This window comes from Channa argus, chromosome 1, assembly GCF_033026475.1.
Source record: "Channa argus isolate prfri chromosome 1, Channa argus male v1.0, whole genome shotgun sequence".
In the NCBI taxonomy this organism is placed as follows: Eukaryota; Metazoa; Chordata; class Actinopteri; order Anabantiformes; family Channidae; genus Channa; species Channa argus.
Window position 1 is genome coordinate 1,562,221 of NC_090197.1, and position 19,276 is coordinate 1,581,496.

General features: G+C 40.0%; 2 protein-coding genes across 2 annotated transcripts; one reads left to right on the forward strand and one right to left on the reverse strand.

Annotated features, from left to right (window-relative positions):
- Nucleotides 1-678: 678 nt before the first annotated feature.
- Nucleotides 679-7,869, forward strand: LOC137101353 (NLR family CARD domain-containing protein 3-like). The gene is made up of 6 exons (XM_067479709.1): nt 679-848; nt 929-2,779; nt 2,882-3,055; nt 3,673-3,846; nt 3,978-4,024; nt 5,686-7,869. Exons 1-6 carry the CDS (start codon nt 679-681, stop codon nt 6,210-6,212), a joined length of 2,943 nt encoding a protein of 980 aa, XP_067335810.1. The 3' UTR covers nt 6,213-7,869.
- Nucleotides 7,870-13,788: 5,919 nt separating this feature from the next.
- Nucleotides 13,789-17,852, reverse strand: LOC137101358 (major histocompatibility complex class I-related gene protein-like). The gene is made up of 5 exons (XM_067479724.1): nt 17,841-17,852; nt 17,394-17,564; nt 16,365-16,368; nt 15,717-15,995; nt 13,789-14,358 (listed from the first exon to the last, which is right to left on the reverse strand). The coding sequence occupies exons 1-5, from the start codon at nt 17,850-17,852 to the stop codon at nt 14,264-14,266; spliced, it is 561 nt and encodes a 186-aa protein (XP_067335825.1). The 3' UTR covers nt 13,789-14,263.
- Nucleotides 17,853-19,276: the final 1,424 nt, after the last annotated feature.

Below are 19,276 nucleotides of genomic sequence, written 5' to 3' on the forward strand. Positions count from 1 at the left end.
AAAAATCATTTTTTAGCTTTCAAATACTTTGTCACTTGTTTATATCAGGATGAAACACAGCTCAGTCTCCATGAAGACTGACAGGTTTAAGATTCATTCTGTTGACTTGAAAGATGAACAAGCTGCTGATGGAAGGTAAGAATTTCAAACTGAATCCTGACATTCAGAAGTTCATGCAACTGACCTGTAAAGCAAACAAGACCTTTTTGTCCTTCAATTACCACCTTCAGGCTTAAAAGACAAGAAACATCTTTTAATATGTGCAGGATATACAGGTTTACACCCTGTCCACATTCAGCCACTGTACTGCAACTTTTACTCAGTGTTTCCCATTTGTCCTGAAGTGAAGGTGTCCACCAAGTGTCCACATGAACACTTACTTTTTACTCACTTTGTTTACGAGTCATTACATTTCCTTAAAGATTCTATTTTCTCCCCAGAGTTGAGCAGCAGAGCTCAGAGGTTCACAGTGATCAGTTTGCCCAGCAGCATCAACCAGACCTGGACTCCATATTTATGGTCTGTACATGTCTAATCACACTTTGACTATGAACTACATAAAACCCAGACTGAATGTTCAACAACCATTCAGGTCCTAACAGAGTCCATGCTGCTGTGTTCAGACCAGCAGGTCTTCAGACTGACAGATGAATCACATGTTGTCTTCTACCAGTTTAAATGAAATTTTCACTTCTCATTCTGTTCCAGCTGCTGGAGAACAACATTGTCACTTTTGTGAAGAACCAGCTGAAGGAGATCCAGAGCGTCCTGAGACCAGATTTCCCAGAATGCTCAGAGAGTCAGAGGGAGGATGAGGAGGATGAAGAGCAGAGGAGGAGCAGCAGAGAGTCATTTGTGAAGATCACAATGAACTTCCTGAGGAGAATGAAGCAGGAGGAGCTGGCTGACTGTCTGCAGAGCAGTAAGAGGATTTGAACAGATTTAACAGATTAGATGAGGTCAGACAGATTGAAACAGCATCCAGGAAACCAGACAGACCAGAAACAACCATCAGACAAGAAGACATCTTTAAAGCCTCACCTGGAAGAGATGAACCAATCAGAAGAGTGATGACAAAGGGAGTGGCTGGCATTGGGAAAACACTCTTAACACAGAAGTTCACTCTGGACTGGGCTGAAGACAAAGCCAACCAGGACATACAGTTCACATTTCCATTGACTTTCAGAGAGCTGAATGTGCTGAAAGAGAAAAAGTTCAGCTTGGTGGAACTTGTTCATCACTTCTTTCCTGAAACCAAAGAAGCAGGAATCAGCAGGTTTGAAGAGTTCCAGGTTGTGTTCATCTTTGACGGTCTGGATGAGTGTCGACTTCCTCTGGACTTCCACAACAATGAGATCCTGACTGATGTTACAGGGTCCACCTCAGTGGATGTGCTGCTGACAAACCTCATCAGGGGGAACCTGCTTCCCTCTGCTCGCCTCTGGATAACCACACGACCTGCAGCAGCCAATCAGATCCCTCCTGAGTGTGTTGACATGGTGACAGAGGTCAGAGGGTTCACTGACCCACAGAAGGAGGAGTACTTCAGGAAGAGATTCAGAGATGAGGAGCAGGCCAGCAGAATCATCTCCCACATCAAGACATCACGAAGCCTCCACATCATGTGCCACATCCCAGTGTTCTGCTGGATCACTGCTACAGTTCTGGAGGATGTGTTGAAAACCAGAGAGGGAGGAGAGCTGCCCAAGACCCTGACTGAGATGTACATCCACTTCCTGGTGGTTCAGTCCAAACTGAAGAACATCAAGTATGATGGAGGAGCTGAAACAGATCCACACTGGAATAAAAAGAGCAGGAAGATGATTAAGTCTCTGGGAAAACTGGCTTTTGAGCAGCTGCAGAGAGGAAACCTGATCTTCTATGAATCAGACCTGACAGAGTGTGGCATCGATATCAGAGCAGCCTCAGTGTACTCAGGAGTGTTCACACAGATCTTTAAAGAGGAGCGAGGACTGTACCAGGACAAGGTGTTCTGCTTCATCCATCTGAGTGTTCAGGAGTTTCTGGCTGCTCTTCATGTCCATCTGAAATTCATCAACTCTGGAGTCAATCTCCTGTCAGAACATCAATCAACATCTCAGTCATGTAAAATATTTAGGGGCAAATCTAAACTAATGCGTCTCTCCCAGACTTCTGTGGACAAGGCCTTACAGAGTCCAAATGTCCGTCAGAAATTCTTTACGTCTGGAGTCAATCTGCTTTCAAATAAAGAATCAACCTCCCAGACATATGAAGCCAATGACTCTGACTATGAATATGACTCAGACTCAGACTATGACTCAGACTATGAATGTTCTCCAGATACTTTCTACCAGACTGCTGTGGACAAGGCCTTACAGAGTCCAAATGGACACCTGGACTTGTTCCTCCGCTTCCTCCTCGGTTTTTCACTGCAGACCAATCAGACTCTCCTACGAGGCCTGCTGACCCAGACAGGAAGTAGATCAAAGACCAATCAGGAAACAGTCCAGTACATCAAGGAGAAGATCAGTGAGAATCTGTCTGCAGAGAAAAGCATCAACCTGTTCCACTGTCTGAATGAACTTAATGATTGTTCTCTAGTGGAGGAGATCCAACAGTCCCTGAGATCAGGAAGTCTCTCCACAGATAAACTGTCTCCTGCTCAGTGGTCAGCTCTGGTCTTCATCTTACTGTCATCAGAAAAAGATCTGGACGTGTTTGACCTGAAGAAATACTCTGCTTCAGAGGAGGCTCTTCTGAGGCTGCTGCCAGTGGTCAAAGCCTCCAACAAAGCTCTGTATGTGCACATAGACTATTTCAGATTAAGTGGATTGTTGTTGACATGACAGAAAACTAATGTTTGTAACTGGTTTATTTTCTTTTATTGGATTATTTTTAGACTGAGTGGCTGTAACCTCTCAGAGAGAAGCTGTGAAGCTCTGTCCTCAGTTCTCAGCTCCCAGTCCTCTAGTCTGAAACAACTAGACCTGGGTAACAATGACCTGCAGGATTCAGGAGTGAAGCTGTTGTCTGCTGGACTGAAGCAACATCACTGCAGACTGGAAACTCTCAGGTCAGGATTCAGATTTTTGTAAACAGTCATTTGACAAGCTATCGTGATGAAGAAGTTTGCTGACTCAGCAGATTGTGAGCTGGGTAATGTTTTTGTTCTAACCACAGAAACTTGACCTGTTTATAAAAACAGAGTAAAGTTGCTCATCTATATTCAGTTGGACTCCAACATGTTTGTTCTGAAGTAAATAATCCCCACAACCAATAAAATATCAATAATTGAAGTGGACACAGATGAACTAATGGAGAGCGTTTACTTCGGACTAACTACAAGGCTCCAATGTCATTGTATTATTGGCAGAAATGAAAGGAACAAATGATGGACATTAGTTACTATAACACACATGAGATTCTGCAGATCATAAGCAGGAAAATATGTTTTCACTTGTGTAGCAAACTCCTCTGACCTCTCCAGTATCCTTGCAAAGGCAAAGAGCAGGTCCACAACCTGACTTGGTTCCATGACCCACCTTAATTCTAGTTTCTACAGTTGGTAAAAAAGGTGGAGCATGAATTTGAATGATGACATTTTATAGCCTAGATTTAGTTTATAGTTATGTCTCTAGCAAATGAATAAAGTCAATGTGTGTGTGTGTGTGTGTGTGTGTGTGTGTTTAGTCTGTCAGGTTGTCTGATCACAGAGGAAGGCTGTGCTTCTCTGGCCTCAGCTCTGAGCTCCAACCCCTCCCATCTGAGAGAGCTGGACCTGAGCTACAATCATCCAGGAGACTCAGGAGTGAAGCTGCTGTCTGCTGTACTGGAGGATCCACACTGGAGACTGGACACTCTCAGGTATGGACAGATGGACAGACAACACACTGTTTCTCTATGTCCCTGACTAACTGAGGAACTTTGGTTCATGTTTAATGGTGGAGATAAGTGAAGGTGGATGAAGCTGATTCTGACTTTGTCTCTTCCTCCAGGGTGGATCATGGTGGACCACAGAGACTGAAACCTGGTGTGAGGAAGTGTGAGTGTGTTTTAAGTTTGAATCCTGAGAACACAGCTGCACATGTTCCACTAGATTTGAAGCTTTTCTTGACTGAAGAACAAAGATGAATTTCTCCAGAGTTTCATTCAGGATTTAGCTTCTGTTTTTTGTCAGTGTGGCTGGAAAGATGTTAGAATTCAATCAATCAATTTCAAATCCACAAACACAACAAAGTGAACACAGTGATCCAACAAAACTAAGAAATACATTTTATTAACAGTGGAGCCAACAGAAAGTGAACTTTGTTTCTTCTGGGTCTTTTGACTGTCACTGTGTCTTTATACAAGAGTTTTGTTACCTTCAGGTGCTGCTCGGTAACTAGTACTTCACAGGTTGGACCAATGGAAGTTGTGTTCAAGGACCCCTCACTTTCTTCTCAATGTGTTTAATGAATCAGTGTTCAGAAACTGAATTTACTGTACAAAACATTCAAATAATGGAAATAGTTTCTTTCTTCATCCAGCTGGAAGCTCGAAGTTAGTCTTAGATTGACAGGTTGGTCCTTCCTAGTTTGGTTGGAAAACTGTGCTCTTAAGCCTGATTGTCTCCCACTCAGGCTCACAGATCACATGTCTTCGAGTCATCTTTTATAGTGACTTGTATCAAACAAAGCTCACTCCCAGGTCTGTCTAGTTTAATGTTCTGCATGATGACATGTCATTTGTACATTTGGCATCTAGTGAGGCTTTGGTGCTCTGACACCCGCGACTCTTCTTTTACCCAACTTGGATGTCTTTGGTCTGGTATGTGTCCTGTTTGTCCACTAATGTAGCAGCTTCACACAGTGAGTGTCTTACAACAGTTAGTCCTAAGACTGATGGCTTGGTTCTTCCCAGTTTGCTTAGAAATGACTACTGCTGTCATGGAAACGGGAAAGCTGGTTTCCAAATCGGGGTCTGGGATTAGGGAAACCTGGTTTCCCAGGTAGATTTCTGTTAGAGAAAGCAGATTTGGCTGCAGAACATGTAACACAGTGTCTCATAGAGGTCAAGTTGCTTCCCACCACAGATTAGTTTTATTCAGATAGTGAAAGAGAGGGGGCAGGGCTGTCAGAGAGAGGAGGGGGAGTGCAGCTGCTACCAGCTTATTGATACTGGAGAACATGGACACTCACTGGCCACTTTATTAGGTACCTGTACAATCCAACACGGCAGCTCGGACACAAATTCCAAACATATATACAACATATACCAGTGTGTGGATATTGAAACTTTTTCAAATATTCAGTATAGACATGTATTGATAAATCAATACTATTGACAACACTAATACAGACACCAGGAAAAAGTTTGCAACAGCTTTAAAACACATTGAAACACCTGTGTTTAAAGATGAAGCTTCACTAAACACCAGGAGGAGAAAAATACACTTCAAGTGGAAAAAAAACACAGGTGTTCCAGAGTTGACTTGTGTCTAATGTGTGTATGATGTGGATTTCATTGATCCATTTCATAAAATGCTCAAGTGGATTGTTGTTCTAACTGGATTGTTGAATTTCACTTGAAATGGAGTCAAACATTCTTCACAGTTGAAGATGAAATGGAAGTTGGAATGATTTACTTTCAGTCATTGTCAGTAAAGTTTCTGATAAATCAACAGATGATAAACTGCAGCTGTTTGTGTCTTGTTCTCTCCATCAGATGCCTGTGAACTGGAACTGGACCCAAACACGGTAAACAGAAACCTACAACTGTCTGACAACAACAGGAAGGTGACACATGTGGAGGAGGATCAGTCCTATCCTGATCATCCAGACAGATTTGACTTCTGGCCTCAGCTGCTGTGTAGAAATGTTCTGACTGGTCGCTGTTACTGGGAGGTCGAGTGGAGAAGAGGAGTTTTTATATCAGTGAGTTACAGAGGAATCAGAAGGAAAAGAAACAGTGATGACTCTTTGTTTGGATGGAACGATCAGTCCTGGAGTCTGTTCTGCTCTGATAAAGGTTTCTCTGTCAGCCACAATAAAAGAAAAACATCCATCTCCTCGTCCTCTGTCTCTAACAGAGTAGCAGTGTATGTGGACTGTCCTGCTGGCTCTCTGTCCTTCTACAGTGTCTCCTCTGACAAACTGATCCACCTCCACACCTTCAACACTACATTCACTGAACCTCTGTATCCTGGGTTCAGGATCTATCGTCGTTCCTCGTTGTCTCTGTGCAGTGTGTAGGTGTGAGAGTGTCTCCTGTGGACAGAAACTCTGCTGACTGAAGATCAGCTGCTGAAATCAAAGTTCCCTCTGTTCACCATCACACACACTCTGCACCATTGATACTTGGACTTAAGAGAAACATTTGGATGGTTCTTTCATTACTGCCAATCATTTAGGTTGGTGTCAGGTTTGTGTTGATGATGAAGAAAATGTGTTCACTCTTGCACCAAGTCATCCATACTGTCCACCCTGAGTGTTTGTGTTTTCCTAATTAGAACTTCAGCACTAACAGCAATGAAAGAGAAAAAGAATGGGCAGGATGCACAGACTGTGATCCTGCCTCCGGTAGAAGTAGGAGAATAATGACCACTCTGATGTGGACGCTCGACTAGCAGAGTTCATGTTTCTGTCTCAAAAACTGTAAATGTCAGATTTGAAATAGTGCTCGAATTGTTTCATTACTTTTTAAAAACATCCTTCCATCATATGAACTGCTTTTCTTGTCACAGGGATGTTGGAGGAAGTGATCTCTTTAATTAAATCAGATAAAAAACAGAAACAGCTGATATTCCTGACAATTTTACTGGAATACACACTGTGTTAATAAACTTTTGACAAACTGTTAACATTGATAACATTTGTAGCAATATGCATTTTATTTTCATAATCTTTGTTCAGTAAATTGTACAAATGCTGTGTTGTTGCTGTGGATGCTGCTCTCAGCTGAATTTGGAAAATACAATGTTAGTAAACTAGTTTCTGCACCAAAACGCAGTTTGAGAACATTTCTAGTGAGAAATACATAATTTATTTTTAGAATATTTGTCCAGTGAATTAATAGGATCAAATTTATTAAATATTAGGAAGGTTTGATAGAAGATTGTGATGGTTCTTCTGCCATCTTGGACAGCTATGTATGACACCACCACATGACAAATCACAGCAGAAATGTCCTGCACCCACATTAAGACACTGTTGCATTGAATATTGCAAGACATATGCATATTATTTATATAATCTTTCTTCAGTGAAAGTAAAGGATCTTTAGTTTATTAGTTATTACACATTTAGCAGAGCATTGTATGAAGGTAACTTAGTCAATCTCTGGTTGACTTTGCTGAATACATCAATAATCCACTGAGAGAGAAATAAAGCATGAATCTCTTTATTGAGTTTATCTCCGTCCAACAGGTTTAATAATTTCTACTTTGTTTTTGGGTGTGGTCTTCCACTGCTTCAGCTCCTCACTGGAGGGGGTTTGGGGGAACAGAGTAAATTTATGCATATATTTAGATAATTAGCAAACAGGCAAATAAGATGTTCTTATTGAAGAGGTCAGAGAGGACAAGAAGTCACAGGTTGTGTCATGTTTAGAGGGCTGCTTAAGATCACAGGAGACACTTTGTTGTTATCAGGCCTGAAAGAATCCAAGTTGGAAGATCCAAGTTCAAACCCTCCCAGACCTCTGGTAGAGGACCAGAGCTTGAATGAATGAAAAAGACCATCCTGAAAATGGATTGTGTGATTTTCTTCAATGCTGTGTTATTGTCCTTGTTTGCTTTGTCTGTTCATCAACTTTTCAAGATTCTGTAAAGCACTTTGAAGTTCATTGCCCTGTACAAAAAGTGCTGTATCAATGAAGTTCAAAATCAATAAATGAACCACTATCACAATGTTTACAGATGTGTATGTCAGTCAAGCCAAATGTGGACAATGCTCTGCAGTTAACTGTTTGGTTGATGTCAAACTCTAGCTGTCTAATAAGACAAACTGTAGAATGTTTGGACATTATCACTTTTTGGAAAAAGTGAAATTCCAGTAATTTGGTTACTACAGTCAATATACAGTAAACACTATGGTTTTTAAGAGGATCTTCAGTCAGTACAGTGAACTGCACTTTCCATTTTTCATTATCTGCTACTTGTTATACATTTCTACATTAGGATGTTTCTATTATTACAGTAATACAAATAGTAATGTTAAATACACAATTATACTAATATAATCATTTTTATGAAAATGTCTCTAATTGTTTTTCCATGGCCATACAACAGAGGGACAATTTCTCCATTTCTGTGACAAACAAAAGTGACCAGTGTTTCTCATCCTGTGCTTTGAGACCCCACCAGGTGCCTTTTGATCCACATAGACAAAGCTGTTGGAATGAACCTGAACACTCACTATTGCTGGGATCATGACGATTGGAGAACTTGAATAAGGTCCAGTGAAAGTCGTTGAACCCTGATTGTTTCATCTCTAACAACAGTAAAAACTCTGCTGGTAAAGATTCTGTAAACACTTCCGTATAAGATCTGGTACGTTCACCAACTCAACAGTGGGTTTATGATTTAGACAATGTTTGCAGCTTCAAATTAAAAGTGACACTTCAAAATGCCAATAATGAATGAATGAATGAATAATGACGTTTATCAAAACTTTTAAGTCACACGGAACAAGGCACCATTTAAATTTTCAACAACCACCATAGAACTAAATGAGGAGCATGGATGTCAATATTAACATGACCATGCACAAGTTTCCTTAAGGCCTTAAATATGGAAACTTCGTTTATGAGCATTAATTTATGTAAAGAGAACACATTTTTATTGCAGTTATACAAAGTTAACAAATATTTTGTGGATCAGAAAAATACTACATACACTATAAAACCATACTTGAGTTAAGTTTGGATTGAATGGATTCAACACAACACACAGCTTTTACAAAAATATGAGAGAGTTATATATTTGTTAGCAAATTAATTGTTTGGAACTGCACGTTAGCTTATAAAGAGGCCATATTCAGCTTTTCTGTGTTTTTCATTGTAACTCAACTCTTACAAATAACTAATGCCAAAAGTTCAAAAATGTGAGCTGAACATATGTAGATACAATCACATAAAAAACAAAACCTTGTTTCTGTCAATTCTGGTGCTAGATTTCAGCTACATCCATCAATAATTAAATAACTCAATGATTTTTTCCTTAAATCATGTTTTATACTTCATTTGTAATGTTTGTTTTCAATGGGAAATACAATTAAGACTTTTGATCAAATGCACAAATTATAGCTTATAACACAAAATAAGCTGTTATTACATTATATATCTAACACAAATGTCCTGCTGTAACTTTTGTTGGTAAGGTTGTTCATCTTGTTCACTGTCATATTCCAGATCTGATTCCAGTTGGAACATGTGGCCAAAATTCAAATGTTGACATTTTGAATAAAAAATGAGTAAAGCTGTGTGAAAATGTAGGGAACATGGGCTGGTACTGCAGAGAGGTCTGTTAGGGGAAAAAGCAGGTTTTGAAATCGTAAATTGTCCAAAACTGTTTCAGCAGAAGTCCAGGAACAAAAACTTTAAGTTGCATTATCCATAATATGGCCACTTTAATTTAGTATTTCTAAGAAAAACAAACCCTTGATTCCACACCATCAGGGACACAACACAGTTATTTAGGTCATTTCTTTTGCTTAAGCTTATTTTACATCTAATTTCATAGTTTCCATCATCAAGTGATTCATAAATTACTGTGTAAAAGATTCCTGTCATCATGAAAGCTTCTTTTTGTTTGTCTCATCCAGTTTCACTTTTGACACCTGTATTTTTAACACTGAAACAGCCTGAGTTCTGTTTGTAGATCTAATAAATTTCATTGTGGTTTGATGCAGCAGGTGAAGTTGCAGTAAACATGCACATTTGTCCAGACTAGTCTTCTAATCAGTTCATGAGTCCAAGTGGATGCTTGTGCCAAATGTGAAGAAATTCCATAAAGACAGAAAATTGAGAAATTGTTGTTGATAAGAATGTGAAGGATGTACAGTTCTGCCACAGACCAATAGGGGCGACTGTGGCGCAGGAAGGTAGAGCAGTTGTTGGTTCAATCCCCGGTTCCTCCTCCATGTCGAAGTGTCCTTGAGCAAGACACTGAACCCCAACTTAGTTGCTCCCCCATCGGTGTATGAATGTGTGTGTGATTGTAAGTGTGAATGGGTAAATAAGAAGCAGTGTAAAGCGCTTTGAGTGCCAACAGGTAGAAAAGCACTATATAAGTGCAGACCATTTACCAATGTCTGAAGATTTACAGCAGATTTGCTCAGTAAAACATTGGTCTTTAATGTTTGATGAGTGATAACTAATCAATATTAACAAACTTTTTTGAAATTCTTTGGGGGCAATTTAGAATAGGAGCAATTACCTACATAAGTAACTTACTGGTTGTCAAGAAGTCTGTTTGGAACCATTTGGATTTAGTCTGTCAGAGCTCTCAGTGCTGCAAAGTCAGTAACACACACACTGCACATTTGGTTTTATACCAACTACAGCAGAACTTCTACAAACTACCACTTATGATGTGCTCAGAGTGTAGGTCAGAACATAAAAGAACTGAATACTCACTCTACAAAGGGCTCCTGCCTGAAATAAAAAGAAAGAAAATAATATTCAGTGCATCACATCTCGAGGCATCTTCTTCTCCAGCTTGATTAAACAGCTCAGAAATGGTAACTTCATTAGCTTTGTATACATCTGGTCATAAAGACAAATTAAAACACTGAACTCTTGATGGTGGTAAATGAAAAGTCAGAGGGTGATTTATTTGGTGAACATGAAGGTCTGAACCATCATTTATTACTATCAGTGAAATCTGCTGGATCCAAAAAGATGAGGTCATCAATAAAAAAAATATTTGATTACATCACTGGCAAAAACTGACTAAATCAAAGTGCAGAGAAGAATAGACAATTGAAAATATTGCACAGTTTTTAAACTTTATCACTTCTTATCTTATTGACTTATCATATGATAAAAGAAAATGCAGCTTGAGGTTTGGATAAGGTGAGTGAAAAGGCAACGAGGCAAAATCTGTTGTTATCTTCATGTCACTTTGAATTATTAACACATGGAGCTGACTGAGGGTTTTACAGATGTGATTGAGACAGTTCATCCACAGACAAGTCGTCCTGCATGTTCTGCTTACGTAGCCTAAAGTTTGGTTATGTTTTGAAGTCTAGATAAGCTCAAGGTGAGTGACTTTATAGCCTGTATTGAACTAATTTTAGCCTATGAATGTGGGTCAGGTTGCAGCACTTTGGTTTAGAGATAATTCTGGTTAACAGGCTGCTTCTAGTGCCAGACTCTACAGCCATGACTCTGAAGCCATGCAGGGATCTGCTTCAGATATTTCTCAAACTAAATGTCACCTTATGGTGCAACAAGAAGAAAAGTCTAAGTGTTACCTTCCATCTAGGACATGTCTCCGAACCGTAGTTGGGAAGCTATCTGGCACTGCTTGACTCGTAGCTGGTAACTAGCTTAATAGTGTGGGCTGATTCCGTGGTGAAGAAGGAAGGAGGGAGACAATGGCAACTGTTCTACTCTTTGTCTTTATTTAGTTTTCACCAACAGGTCAATACACGGACTCTGAACCCGACACTTCAACTTTACTGGGCATTTCTCTGGCCTAAGCTCCAGACCTTTGCATCGCAGCCACACACATAAACAACAACATCACTAGTTATATTCTCAGTGCTCCTCTTTGTTCTTCCTCTAGACCTCCTGCCTGGCAGCTCCAACCTCAGCATCCTTCTACCGATATATTCACAGTTTCTCCTCTGAACATGTCCAAACCACCTCAATCTGGCCTCTCTGACTTTATCTCCAAAACATCTAACATGAGCTGTCCCTCTGATGTACTCATTCCTGATCCTGTCAGTCCTCGTCACTCCCAAAGAGAACCTCAACATCTTAAGCTCTGCTACCTCCAGCTCTGCCTCCTGTCTTTTCTTCAGTGCCACTGTCTCTAAGCCGAACAACATCTCTGGTCTCACCACCGTCTTCAACACCTTTCCTTTCATTCTCGCTGATACTCTTTTATCACACAACACACCTGACACTTTTCTCCACCCGTTCCAACCTGCCTGCACTCGCCTCTTCACCTCTTTTCCACACTCTCCGTTGCTCCGAACCGTTGACCCTAAATACTTAAAGTCCTGCACCTTCTTCACCTCTGCTCCCTGTAACCTCACCGTTCCACCTGGGTCCCTCTCATTGACACACATGTATTCTGTCTTACTGCGGCTAAGCTTCATTCCTCTGTTTTCCAGAGCAGATCTCCACCTCTCTAGATTTTCCTCCACCTGCTCCCTGCTCTCACTACAAATAACAATGTCATCTGCAAACATCATAGTCCATGGAGATTCCTGTCTAACCTCATCTGTCAGTCTGTCCATCACCAGAGCAAACAAGAAGGGGCTCAGAGCCGATCCTTGATGCAGAACCACCTCCACCTTGAACTTCTCTGTCACACCTACAGCACCTCACCACGGTCTTACAGCTCTCATACATGTCCTGCACCACTCTAACATACTTCTCTGCCGCTCCACACGTCCTCATACAATACCACAGCTCCTCTCTCTGCACCCTGTCATACGCTTTCTCTAAATCTACGAAGACACAATGCAACTCCCTCTGACCTTCTCTGTACTTCTCCATCAGCATCATCAAAGCAAATACTGCATCTGTTGGACTCTTTCTAGGCATGAAACCATATTGCTGCTCACAAATGCTCACCTCTGCCCTTAGCCGAGCTTCCACTACTCTTTCCCACAACTTCATTGTTTGGCTCATCAGCTTTATTCTTCTGTAGTTGCCACAGCTCTGCACATCTCCCTTGTTCTTAAAAATTGGCACCAGTACACTTCTCCTCCAGTCCTCAGCATCCTCTCACTCTCCAAGATCTTGTTAAAAAAAAACTAGTCAGAAACTCTACTGCCATCTCTCCTAGACACTTCCATACCTCCACAGGTTTGTCATCAGGACCAACTGCCTTTTCACTCTTTGCAAAGTCTACCACCATCTGTCCTTCTGTGTTCCTGTCCTGAAGACCAAACCTGCCCATCACAGTCTCATCACCTCTGTTCCCTTCACCTACATGTCCATTGAAATCTGCACCAATCACCACTCTCTCACCTCTGGTGATGCTCTGCATCACTTCATCTAACTCACTCCAGAATTTCTCCTTTTCTTCTAACTCACATTCTACCTGTGGGGCATAACCACTCACAACATTGAACATCACGCCTTCAATTTCCAGCTTCAGAATCATCAAACTGTCTGATACTTTTTTCACATCTAGAACATTCCTCACAAACTCCTCTTTCAGGATAACTCCTACTCCATTTCTCTTCCCTACTGTCAGTCCTACACTCTTGGCTTTCCTCTTCTCTCTCTGCTTACAAACACGCTTTCCTCCTCACCTCCTTCGACCAACAGCAGCCTGGTGGTTGTTGTTAACCCGGGCCCCAACCGATCCGGTATGGAAGTCAGAGTCGGTGTAAAAGTCATGATTCGCATGTTTAATTTGGCATGTGTTTTACGTCAGATGCCCTTCCTGCCACAACCCTCTGCATTTATCCAGATTTGGGACTGGCACAAGAAGACACTGGCTTGTGCCCCCTTTTGGTTGCATTAAAATTATATATTATATTATATTATTATTATTTATATTATTATTTATTTAATATTATATATTAAGTTCAGAATTTCCGCTTTTATTTGATGGTATTTACACCTCAGTGTGGTAAACTACACAGAAAATAAGATATTTTGTGTCAGATCAATCACAATTTAGGTGAAATACAATCTTAGAACAGGTAGTTTTAAATCAAGTAAATAAAAACATGTTCAGTTGGATTGAGATCTGGTGTTTGACAGCATGTTTTCATTTTACACTTTGGTTTTTGTAGAAATCATATAAAATAAATAAGATACAGAATAACACACATTATTTGAGGCTATGCAAACAGAAAGGGATCAGTTTAACATCAAAGTACATTTAAAAACATATTCTGTTACTTACACAGTTATTCTTGATCAATGCTGGGTCCAATTTAGTAACAATGTCGTCCTCAACAACGGAGAGCTGGAAAACACATCTATACCTGGAACAGCCGTCAGATTTCACCAGCGAAAGATCCAAATCCACACTCATCTTGAAAGTCCCGTCATGGTTGTGGAGCATCTCACCTTGGTTCCCGTCCTCATGAAGCTCTTCTTTATCTCTGTTTCAAAACATTGAGGCTCTGTTGGCATAGAAGCCAGTGGCGTGGCAGCTCACCGGAGAAGAGGGGTTTTTTTCTGCAGAAGGGACACAGGTGGAAACTCTGGAGAGAGAGAACGTGGACGAGAAAGGAAAACAGAAAATGTAATGTGAAATTTATAGAAGATCTGCAGGATGACAAATTGATGACTAACAGCTCTGTTTTTTACACAGGCATCAACATTAACCTGATCTGCAATTTATGCTATTTACTGAATAAGCAAAGTTTTTAGTTAATAGTTGTAAATGTTCTGCTAAATAAATGAAAATGGAGGGGGGCAGCAGCAGCTCAGTTGGTAGACTGGCTGCTGAACTTACTGGATAAGCCGAAAGGAAAAAACTGAATAGACAATGGAGGTCAATGCTTCAGATTTTGACCTGTTGATATTAGCTGTATCATATATTTTTAGGAATGTTTGTGACTCTTCTTGCTGTAATCTCATCTGACACAATCCTTTGCCAACTAAGTACAGCAATTGCTTTCATCAGGATGTTAACACATTGGTTAAAACATTTTAAATCTCACCAGATTTGATCAAGAGATTCAAAAAGATCTGGATTCGATAAACGTGATATTGGATTTAGATTTGATCCACTATTAGAGGTGGGAATTCAAGTCAGTCACAGTTCGGAGCACGTGTGTACCGTCCATTTAAAAGAGGTTGAAACATGCACCCAAAGAAAAAATCTAATTTACTGTGGAGAAAGCCTTGCATGGATAAATCAGCAACTGTACTGTTTGCAAACGCTATGCAACACGGCTTAAATTCAATGAAGCAGTTAAGAAGACATAATACCTGTGTTTGTTGATAGAACAAGGAGGAAAGAACAATTCCTCATCCCTGCAGCATTTGAAAAGCCTCTTCATGTTCAGTTAAGTGAAAAAGTTTGGATTACACTCAAATGGCAAAGAGAATATCCATCCATCCATGATATGAACCACTTATCCTGATCAGGGTTGTAGGGGCCTGGAGTCTATTCCAGCTGTCAATGGGTGAGAGGCAGAGTCCACCTTGGACAGATCTCCAGTCTTTCTCAGAGAGACATACACACTCACATTCATCTACATCTACAGGCAACTTAGAGTCACCAATGAACCTAACATGCATGTCTTTGGACTGAAGGGAGAAACCAGCAGAAACCCACACAAGCAGGGGAGAAGAAGCAAACTCCACACAGAAAGGCTGCATTCGAACCCACAACCATCTGCTCCACCACCGTGCTGCTTAGAGTAAAACAAAGTCCTTAAAGGCAACTGGAATAAAAGTCCACGTCTCCACAGTCAAGCGTAGTCTGGGTTGTGTGGGAGAAAAGCACACAGGAATACACTGCTTACTTTTAGATATAAGGCAGCAAGCTTGGAGTCTGCTAAGGTGCATGTGAACAAACCAAGAGAACTTTACACTGTGTCAACCCAAACCTGTTTTCTGCAGAGAGCTCCTCCCATACTTCAGTGCGCTCTTCAGCCTCTCGGGACAATCTTCAGTCAAACAGTGCTCCATGAATTCCAGCCACCATTTGTCATTATTCCACTTATGTTGGGATTTAAGAAGCTCTGGCTTTGGAAGCATCCATCTTTGTACCTTCATGTCCAATATTAAGATGTCATCACCATCATAACTAATCGAACCAAAACCAGTAATGTCCCCACTATCTTCATCCCATTCCCAGCCATTCAGCACCTGGATAACATGGATGCCTGAGAGAGTGGAAACACAGCAAATCAGTCATAAAAAGGTTTGGTGGACAGTCCGGGGCCATAACAGAGATAAGAGTCATAGCCTAGTAAAACATCACAGAAAAATGAATATGAAGAAATAAAATTCAAGAATACAAAGGAAAATACATCTATGTATGAAAGGTGGCATATATAAAATAAAACAACTTAAAAGCAATATAATAACTGGATAACTGGAAATAATAACTGGAAAAAAGAGTAGGGCAGTGAGGCATGAGGACCACGGTTGAAAACCCCTGGTCTAATGTACAAATACAATATGTAAGACATGTCCAGCAACCCTGATCTGTGCTGGGTGTGTGTGAGAGGGCAGCAGCATGTTCCACTGACCAATCTGAAGCCAGAAAGAAGCTTGAAGTGTAACTTGAGGAACCAGGTTGAATTATATTTTGTCAAAACACTCCGAGTTTAGTAGCATGAGTTAGTTCTAGTGTTTGGATTCGTACCATTTATGGTACTTCTGTACAACAGTGTACAGGTAAAGCTTTTGAAATGACTAGATTTAGATTTATATATATGTGCTGAATAACAGCCCCCAACCTAACGAGACTGTAGAGGAGAGTTAATTTACACTCTGAATCCGTCCTCCCTCTCCCTGCTCTCATACACCTTTACTTTACTAGCAACACTCCAGGATGCTCTGCACAGTCTTTCAGGTAGTTGTAGTTATCAAATTACAATAAATAGTTAACTAATAAACTTGCTACTTAAGCAGAAATTGTTGCTCTTCTCTGATTGGTCAGCAGGATGAGCCTCACTCAAAACCTTTACAAGTGAATATCTCTGCACTGCTGTGTCACAAGAGGCTTTAACAGCACCTCTTGACATTAACACGTGTTGGAACATATTTCTATTTTTTAAAGTGTTAAAAAACATTGCACACTAACTTTTCATGCTATTTAGCTTTTTACATCATGTTACATTTAGTGAATTCTAGCAACTTTTAAAGCAGCTTTTAGCTCTTTTAAACTGAAAACAGCTGTGAACAATGTTTCCACAATCCACAATGTTAGTTTAGCATCATGGTATCATTCTTACATTTGCTGCAACTAAGGGTTGTTGGGAATGTCATTAGATTAACTGGTATTTGATACAAAATCTAGGCTCTGGACAAATGAAAATTTGAGCTGATGGTGCAAGATGATAAGTTAGAGTATTGTCATAGCTAATTAACATGAATGTCTGAACTACATTCATCAGAATCCATCCACTTGTTGCTGCAGTAAGAAGTAAAATATTCAATTAGCAAACCTCCAGTCTGGTTAAAGCCGCTGTCTCAGTGTAAACTGTTCCATATTGTGCTTGAGCTTCCCAGTACAAAGTTTGTTTCTTCCAGTACTCAGGATCATCTGCTCTGACTTGGTCCATCCAGACCTGTGTGGGTACAGTTATCTTGATGTTGCTGTCGTAGTGATCAACAAACACCACAGCCACAAAGTCGAGAAAGTTTGGAACCTCAGAAGATGCAGTGTACACGAGTTTCAGGAAATGCATCACTGTGAGCAAAAGCAGTAGCAGTAAGATTTCAGCCTTTCAACTGGACAGTTTTGGTGCGGTTTCTTTGTAAAGTACAGTTGGGTACTTTTGCATCAATTGTGCCAAAAAGAGTAAAACATTATATTTAACATTAACATAATATTTATTGCACATTTAACAGGTATAAATGTTCATTTGTTAAAAATGTAAGTTCATTTTTAATTCATGTAATTTTTATTTAATTTAAAATGTAATTGATTTATCAAGGGCGTAGCAAACCTTTGTCCTAATTTAATTATTTTGCTATAACTTTTTCATACACAGCTGTACATTGAGGAACATAATCACTCGCTGAATGAGGAAACTTACCCTTAACCTGAACACACACCCACATATATAGATATCGATCTACACATTTTTGTACTCATACTTGTATTGTTTTTTTTTTGTTGTTTTGTTTTTTCCCCTTTCAAACAAACTCAGTTGGTAAGGGCAGTCGTCCATGGACCACAGGGTCAGTGGTTCGATCCCTGGCCCTGGCTATATGTCAAAGTGTCTCTGGGCAAGACACTGAACCCCTAACAGCCCATTCCCCTCCCCAGCTGTGCAGTGCCGGTCCAAGCCCAGTAGAAATTGGGGAGGGTTGCATCAGGAAGGGCATCCAGTGTTAAAACTGAGCCAAATCAACATGCAGACAATGATCTGCTGTGCCGACCCTGAACTCTTGGGATAAGCTGTTTTTTCAAACAGTTGTAAATGGATCACAAACACACAGGGTTTCCTCTGGTCTTTGTTTATGTTGTGTATTGTAAGGTTAATTGGATTAAGAAGTATAGAAGTATAAGAAGTATTTAAGTATAATAGCAAATTGCAAAATAAAAGTAAAGTCAGATTTTTATTTACTTAGTAATGTTTGTCCTTAATCACCTTTGTCAATTTCAAGTTATTTCAGAGAAAATTGGAGATTCTTCTTCTGATGCATCACATGAAATAATTTCTGTGTTGAACTTGCAGGCAAACAATTAGTTTGACTCTAAACAGCATGTTTGGAAAAATTTGGATTTTTAGGAACCAGGAAAATAGTTTCAGACTGTTTTTAAAGTTTAAAAACTTTAAACTGCACATCCTTTACTTTTTCATTAGCTGCTACTTGTTATACAATATTTAAAATATAAAAATGTCGAAATACTTGAATAAAGATTTACCACAGGTATATACACTGTGTGTCACCACGACTGATGCTCATAATGATTTCATACACTCAAAGAAATGATTTGATTCAGTTTTTTTATTTAATGACTTGGAGAAACTGCAAGATTGTTGCAAATATTGTTTGTAGAAGGTCAAACATCTATTCCCAACAGTAACAGCTGTAAGAAACTGAGGAAAGGTCGCTGTGTATAGTTACTTAGATTTCCCTTAACTTTCCTCTTAACTGTGAATCACATTCCAACAACAGGGTCATAATGACAGGACAGATTGGACACAGGTGGATAATTACACCTGTGAAAACGTCTTGTGATCACATATTCTGACCATGAAAAAAGGCTTCTAGCTTGTGCTGTCAGATCATCTTTATTTGGTTGGTTTTAAGTTTTCTTACAGGCACTGACAGCTTGTGACTCCATGCACTGTAATGCTTTTCCATGAAGCAACACTCAAAGTCCAAGAAACACCTTTAACACATAACACCTGGAATGTGATCTCACCTGGAGATGCAAGATGAAGTGTCAACAGCAGAAAAAACAGTTCCATGGCTGCAGTCT